The sequence below is a fragment of the Bombyx mandarina genome, chromosome 13 (assembly GCF_030267445.1).
Source record: "Bombyx mandarina strain Sakado chromosome 13, ASM3026744v2".
In the NCBI taxonomy this organism is placed as follows: domain Eukaryota; kingdom Metazoa; phylum Arthropoda; class Insecta; order Lepidoptera; family Bombycidae; genus Bombyx; species Bombyx mandarina.
In genome coordinates, this window is record NC_143220.1 from 4878756 (window position 1) to 4886613 (window position 7858).

A 7858-nucleotide genomic window follows, 5' to 3' on the forward strand; every position below is an offset into this window, starting at 1 on the left:
TTTTGTTAGCGTTAGTGTTACCCACGTGTAAATCTTTATCTAGGTGATTACTCGTTTTGATATTTGGGCACTAGCATTATGTTAAGGTGGTGGTGGTGTGGGAGGATGAAAGGGTAAAATTATAAAAAAAAATGTGTGGTGTCGTGGGACACCGTATAGGAACGAAGTTCCTTATTATAAAAACATAAATTTTAAGTTCTATTCGAGCTATAAAGGAAATAAAAAAACTGGAGGTTTCGCAACAGCCCGCGGTCATTTGGTAACGTGCAAACTTATTATGGTACACTTTATTCACGGTTGTTTGCTTATGAGTTAGTGTATTGCGCAAACGAACGCTCTGAGATCGTAGTCAATGAACGATAAAAAAATGTTATTTTTTGTTCGTTATTATAAAGTTAAGTCGTACATTGTGTGCATTACTAATTTGTACGTTATTACAAAGTTAAGTCGTACATTGAGTGCATTACTAATAAAAATCTTACGTTACGGACGTTTTTTCTCGGTTAGGGTACCCCTCCGCATTGTCCCATAAGGAACTTCGTTCCAAAAAATAAAATAAAAACATAAAATAAAGCCGCCTCGTTGCATCGGAACGTGATCATTCTGATTCATCACCAATGCGAACCACTTAGGCAACATATTAAGATCAGCAGATGGGTAGAACCTACAATCTTGAATGGACTTGACGTCGCTTTGGGCATCCAAGAAAGTACTTACCATAAATCGTAATCGAAATAAATTTTGTGTGATCATAATCAAAACCTAACAAAAAACGATAATTAAATACCAGATCAATTAAATCACTACTTAGCTCTTAACTCGAGTTGCTATTCAATAATTAACTCTTACTATTACGCAACAAAGTTTTGAACACAACAGCTTTAATGTTTAGTAGTTTTACTTAATTATGTTGCGACGTCGGTCCGCCCTTAGCTTAATCGCATTTTTTAATCTTACATTTTATTATTAATTAAAGTAGCTCTTGACTATGACAAACTAAATTTTGGATGCGGTAATTTATTACTTTTGATTATTTTTATATTACCATCACAAAATTTCAAAAAATAGTATAATTTTTGAACAATTTATTTAATATTCATCTAACTGCTACACAGTATTTAATTTTGTCTTCCTAAATTAAAAATTGATAATTGTAACATCACTATTTTGCTCTCGCAATAATGCGATTCACATCATGAAAGATTTTCATTTTATAGTCGATAAAACTAACATAGCGCTGAATATATAAAAAAGTCCCTAAAATATTGTTTATTTACGAACTTATCTTCAAGAGCCCGTAAAAAAAATTTTTTTCTTTGGATTTTAAACCTGTCTATTAATATAACCGACAATTTGGCACAGAAAAACTGTTATGTTTCTACTTAAATATGTACTTTTGTGAATTATAGTTAACTAAATTCTTTCAGTCTTTCTTTTTTATTATTCATTATTACAGGTTTCTCGAATCCCAATCTCATAAATGACCTGTAGCAAAAACCTCGTATCTGCTACATCTCATCCGTATTTTACTGCATATAAGACAGGGCACGGCAGATGTATTATAATTGCTGTTATCGTCATCCGCAATCTCGGGTGTGCCAGATGCTTGCAACGGTCTTGTAAGATTTTAGGGTAAAAAAATCATGAAAAACTTTGGATTTATTTGCCTCGGCTGCCATTAATTACTGTGTTGAAATTTCAATAAAACGGGCCTCCTGATGAACACAATCGTATCTTTTATGATTTTAACCTATGACGTGTGAATACGACGTGTCAAATATAGAAGTCCAAACAGTGTGTATCTTTATACTGTTTTTGTAAATTGTAATTACATTTCCAAATTACATTATAGTGCTTACAGACACCGACTACTACCGGTATTGTGACGCACTTGTAAAATATATGTATACTTTTTGTAGTTTATATTGAAGAAGTGCACAAATATATTCTTCTTTGTCAGTCGAATCAATCAACCTTTACTACATACTATGCATATTGTCTGACATTTTATAGGCTTAGGTAGGCTTTAAGTAAAATCATAGTATTCGTCTCGTAATTAACAAGCTTAGGCAGGAAACTTCACATCTAGCGCGTTTCTCGATTTTTAGCATACATGAACTTAGCATTCTTCGAAGCAATGTTTTTTATTTTACTCATTAATGTCGATAATGCCTTTGGGCTTTGGTTTTATTGCCTAATTTTTTTTTATTGCCCTATTATGCAGTCGAGCATACGGCCCACCTGATGGTGAGTGGGTACCGTCGCCCATGGACTTCAGCAAGGCCAGGAGCAGAGCCTACCGATAATAACTCAATCAAAATAATCTGCTACTGAAGCATACTATAATTTACCGAATCCCTTTCACGATCTCTGTCGATCCGTCCGTCTGGAACAGATTTAAACGACTTTTATCAGAATCTATTGGACGTTTTAACCCTTAACTTTCTGTATAGTTTAAATGTGAAATGGTCTAAACTAATGTATTACTTATTTTAGGACAAAAAAAATTGTTAAGTCTGAAATTGTTTACTTTTTTCACGTTCCCTTAGACTTGTTAAGAATTGTTGGAAATAATTTTTTTGTGTGCACAGCTGACTACGGCAAGCCGAGCGCTGTAATTGCGTCTGTTACCGCACTCTCAGACACGCCGCACGACGCCATCTTTGTAATTGTTATTTTCTACTTGCATTTTTTGAGGTCAAACACCTTAGTTCGTGACGTTTTCTCTTCGTAGATATTTCATAATTAAAACAATCATAGCTTATAGAGGTAAGGTACTCTAGTTTTTTTTTTGTTTTTTACTGGGATAAAGTTTTTTTGTGAACGAACCTGAATAGGTACTGGTATTCTGCTTATTAATGCAAAGCAGACGTGAGTTTTATTTTGAACAGTAAAATAGTATTTTTGTTATACAATTAAGACCTTGAGCATAAGTCTCTACTTGACTACTACCTCCACTGATTTGAACTTGAATACTACCTTCATACTTACTACCCTGAACTCTTCTGATTTGAATACTACCTCCACAAAACCACCTTCAGTTTTTGTGAGGTAGTATTCAAGTCAAGAGGGCTTGTAGGCTTTGGTATCAGTGAACAACGACCGGACCTGTGAGTTCATCAAAACTAGTCTAATAACAAAGTTATTGTCACGTAAGTTCTCGTTACCTAAACCAAACTTAGTTTCAATTAATCCTTTAATATTATGTCACAAATAACCGACAACACAATAAATTTTTAGACAACTAAAAAACTCCGAAAGCTCCAAGTAGTAAAATTATTGTAAGTAAATTATAAGACTCACGAAACTTTCGGTAATAAGTTAAAGTTTTGAAGTCTGAACTGATAAAAGCTTGTCTGAACTTGATGATGCAACTTTTACACGAAATTTGAAGTTTTTTATTGACACGTCGAAATGTACTTCAAGTCACGTAGTAAGAATCGAATCTTTTTCATTATAAAATAATATAAAAGATCTTTTATGCTTGATTATGTGGCAGATATAATATTTATTTTTTATATGATTGATTTATTTTCGAAGATAATGAATAATAATATATCTATCCTTAAATTATTTTTGTCCACCAGATCGTTTTCTGGAAGAGATACCTAATTTTTACTTTGTTAGTTGAATGTTTTTCATTAGTTTTATCAATACTAGTTGATTCGGCAGACTCTGTAGTGCCTCAATCGATAAATAAAAGACCTAAACTTTTGTATAAAATAAACTTAAAACAAACAAAAGGATTCCGTCCGACGAGGGACACATCAAAGGAAAAACAAAATTGTTTTTTTTTATTTAATTCAGAGCATTTTCATATTTATCTACCTTTTAAGCCTTATCTGGACTTCCACAAATAATTCAAGATCAAAATTAGCCAAATCGGTCCAGCCGTTCTCAAGTTTTAGCGAAACAAACGAACAGCAATTCATTTTAAGTATATAGATATTATTCTAGTGGTATAGAAGTGGTAAGAAGTGATTATTTCTATCAAAAAATAACATGGAACATCCGTAATAATAACATGATTAATTTCTCTAAATACATCTGAACTCTTTCGTTCCTATCGTAAATTCATCCCAGATTTGTCTCTACATTCTTAATCACACGTGATGTCTCAGCTTTGTCATAGGTTGACAATAAGAGCCATCGATCGCGCAGTCAGCACGTCACCTTACCCAAATGATACTGTAAATAATGGCAATGGATTACGAGGTTTTTTTAATTTATTTATTTCTTTTTTTTCAAAGCGGAAACAGATTAGAGCAGCAAAAACGTTACTTTTGTTCTTGCGAATGCTTCCAGTTTGTCATTAACGTTTTCCGCTTAGGGATGATGAAGCCCTTGGTACGTTTTTGCCATGATCTGAAACACGTCGTTACAATCCCTATTATTTAAATATCAAATGTTCGAATGGAGGTCTTCCAGAATTATATTTGAAGCTATTGCATAGCTTCTATCGGTCCTTGAGCGCGGCGACTGAATCAAGAAATTCTGTACCAAAAATAACCTGACACCCCCACTACGCCTACTATGTAGTAGCGATGGGCTGTAGCGGCATTTTCGGTTAGCGAAACGAAACTAGCTATCGAATGTCAATAGCGGCTTTTGAAACGCGCTATTTCAGTAGCGAGCAATAGCGGGTTTTGTTTAGCAGTAAACTGATGTGCACGCGAACGAACTAGCGTCGCGACTAATATTTCAGTAATAACGACTTCATTTGTAATTTATCTTTAAGGATAGGATATGTTAAGAGTTTGTATCGTACTTTATAACAGATTTTTACAAGGTTATTGATATATTTTCATATTTTGTATAAATAGTAAAAGCACGAAGGAATATATTGTTATATCATATTAAATATAATAGTAAAATATTTAGTATGATATAACAATATTGTTATACCGTACTAAATAATAATAATAAAATTTGAGTATATACAAGTGTTATTTACTAATTAACAAATATTATTTACAGCCTTTTTAAAAGTTTTTTCCCTCAATTATTATTTAAATTTACATTCAAAAATGTTAATTGAGAGACTTTTTTAGATGTCAGTCGTGTGCGGCGTTCATTGATAGTGAGGCCTGTCTTACTAAAAATTCGTTCACAAGGAACTGATGTCGCCAAAATGTTGCCGAAGCTCATATAAAGTTTTGCTAGATGAGAGTATGTATGTCTATGGTTCCTCCACCATTCAAGGGGGCAATTAAATTTCCCTTCGCTATTGAAGACCGGCAACATTTCGTCACTTATGTAGGTGTCCACTTCTTTTATTGCTCTTAACAGTGGAGTTCCAACTGAATGTCGTGAGCCAACAATTTCATTTAAAATATTCCAAGGGGAGAAAGGGTCGTTATCAATATGTGATAGCTGGTTTGATGATGCTACTGTTTCTTGATTTTCCCTTTCACAAATCAAATCTATAACCATTTCTTGAACTCTGTTTTTCGTAGATTGTGCATTGTTTTGATCGCTAAAAACCGTTAATTTGTAGCGAGGATCTAAAAACGTGCAAACTGCAAACGTATGGCTTTTTTCCACTGCTGCAAACCGTGTTTCCAATCCTTCCTTCAAATCTTTAATGACGATAAGAGCAGCTGGACAAAACGGCTCTTCCAATAATTTATTACAAGCTGTTAAAAGGCATCTTGTCATAACTATGACAGCGCTGCCGGTTACATACTTTTCCCCGCTCATGGTCCTTGTGGCGTCATCAAAGGGCTTAAGAATTTTTTTTAGGTCTACAAACAGCTGCCATTCCTCTACTGCTATTGGTGGCAGACTTTTATTCAGAACTGCAACAGTGGCTCTAATAAATTGTTGAAGTTCAACAAATCTGTCTATCATATGGTAGGTAGAATTCCACCGCGTAGGCACTTCCTGTATTAACCTTTTAGGAATACCACTGGGATTTTCCAATGTTTGCGCCTTCATAAGCTTTTCTAGGGCACTGGTGCTGGTTTTAAAATGTCTGACAATTTTTTTTACTTTCTCCAAATTGCATGAGACTGTTTTGAGAGCATCCTGTACAATAAGGTTCAATGTGTGACCATAACAACCATAATGCTTCCAGCCGATATCCGATATAGCTTTCTGTATGTTAGCGGCGTTATCAGAAACGACGAAATTAATTTTATGATAAAGGTCCCATTCATTAACAATTTCAAGTAACTTTGATTCAATATTTGCGCTACTATGGGTATCTTCAAAAATTGAACATTGTATTAGCAATGACTTTAATTCATATTGCTCTGTTATAAAGTGCCCAGTTACCGCTATGTAACTCTCATTTGCGCGTGAGGTCCACAGGTCAGTGGTTAGGCATACTTTTATGTGATTAAGCGATCTAAGTTTATTTAGTTCTTCTTGAATTTTTTCTTTGGTGTTCTCGTATAGAGCCGGAATCATTATGTTGGAAATTGTTTTACGGTTAGGTAATGAGTACCCCGGTATCCAACTTGCAAACTTTTTGAACGCTTGTTCTTCTACCAACGAGAATGGTTGATATCCGTCAATGAATAAATTTAATAGGTCGCGGTCAATCATTTTTTTCTGAACAACTGTTATTTTTCCTGCTGCACCATACCTTTCCATTCTTTGTTGTTGAGGCGCAGCTCGCGATACCAATATAGGTAGACCAGATTGAGGGACTACCAACGGCCCTGTGGCATTGATGGGTAGCTCTACAATTTCATTTTTCGAACTGCTTGGCGCTGATGATGAAGGTTGTATCAATGCAGGCGTTGGCGGTGATAAAGCTGATGATGACTGTCGTAGTTCCCTCAACGTTGAAATTTGAGTTGAAGTCACCCTTTCATAAGCGTCCAAATGTCGCTTGCGTAAATGACACTTCAAATTACCCGTTGTTGTTTTGTAACTGTATAAATCACCACACAGTGTACACTTCGCCTTTTTCGTCAAAGGATCCTTTTTAAAAAAGTCCCAGAGTAAACTTGCATTGCTACGAGACATTGTGTTTTTATTTATATCTACTAAACCTTAACTAAACTAAACTGTTTAAAAACACTATGAAATCTAAACTTAATCTATATTAAACAATTATACACTTTATATTTTTAACTATTGAATTGGCAATTAAACTTAAAACTTAGCGCCGCGTCTTTAATACACTTTGTCGTTAAACACGCGACTCGTGAATAACTGGTTCAAGGCCACAAAATTCGACATCAACTTGCACTAATAATTTAATTTTTTAAATCTTATCTTAAGAATTTTAAGGGCTAAAGTCAAAAGTCAAATTATGCATCTCAGTCGTGTGCGTGAAAGAGACAAAATGATGATTGTCTACTTCGATCGAGCCGATGTTTGCGCTGCGCGCCGCGATAGCTGCCGACCGAGCCGTACGAAGTTAAACGAATATTGCCGAACGTTGTGTGATTTGTGTTCGCGATCGGGAAGACGTGATTGAGGTAGTAGACGTTAGCAGGTTATTGCAGTACGGCGAAACTAGCTAACCGCTATTTTGCCTATAGATAGTTTCAATAACCATTTACGTTGCGCAACGACCATGCCTACTATGTAGCTTACATTCACACGTTGCGCTTGTGTAGTGTTTGTGAATAAGCGCGCGGCGTGACGTCGCACTGCCGCATGCACATCATGAAAAGTCTGCTCATCTCTCCCTCGCGCGGTCTAGGTTATGAGTGTGATGGGGACAGTTAATGTTTTGCTTTTTTTAATGTTTATAAATATAGCGTGGTCTTATTTTTTTGTTGTTTTATTAAGTTATTATTGTCGATTTATAATTGCATAAGTTGATAAAAAATGCTATGCAATAGCTTTACCGCGGCAGTCTCCGAGTGCCACACGTGTTTTTTTTTTTTAATGTTTGAAG

The 7858-nt window shown here is 35.0% G+C and overlaps 1 protein-coding gene across 1 annotated transcript; it reads right to left on the reverse strand.

Moving 5' to 3' along the window:
• Positions 1 to 4535: 4535 nt before the first annotated feature.
• On the reverse strand, positions 4536 to 7533 carry LOC149501596 (zinc finger BED domain-containing protein 4-like). Its single transcript, XM_089732403.1, has one exon. It carries the CDS (start codon positions 6973 to 6975, stop codon positions 4999 to 5001), a length of 1977 nt encoding a protein of 658 aa, XP_089588529.1. The 5' UTR covers positions 6976 to 7533; the 3' UTR covers positions 4536 to 4998.
• Between the last annotated feature and the right edge of the window lie 325 nt (positions 7534 to 7858).

What these genes read in the sequence shown, in the direction of transcription:
- LOC149501596 (XM_089732403.1), bottom strand. Translation starts at nt 6,975, where the DNA reads ATGTCTCGTAGCAATGCAAGTTTACTCTGGGACTTTTTTAAAAAGGAT.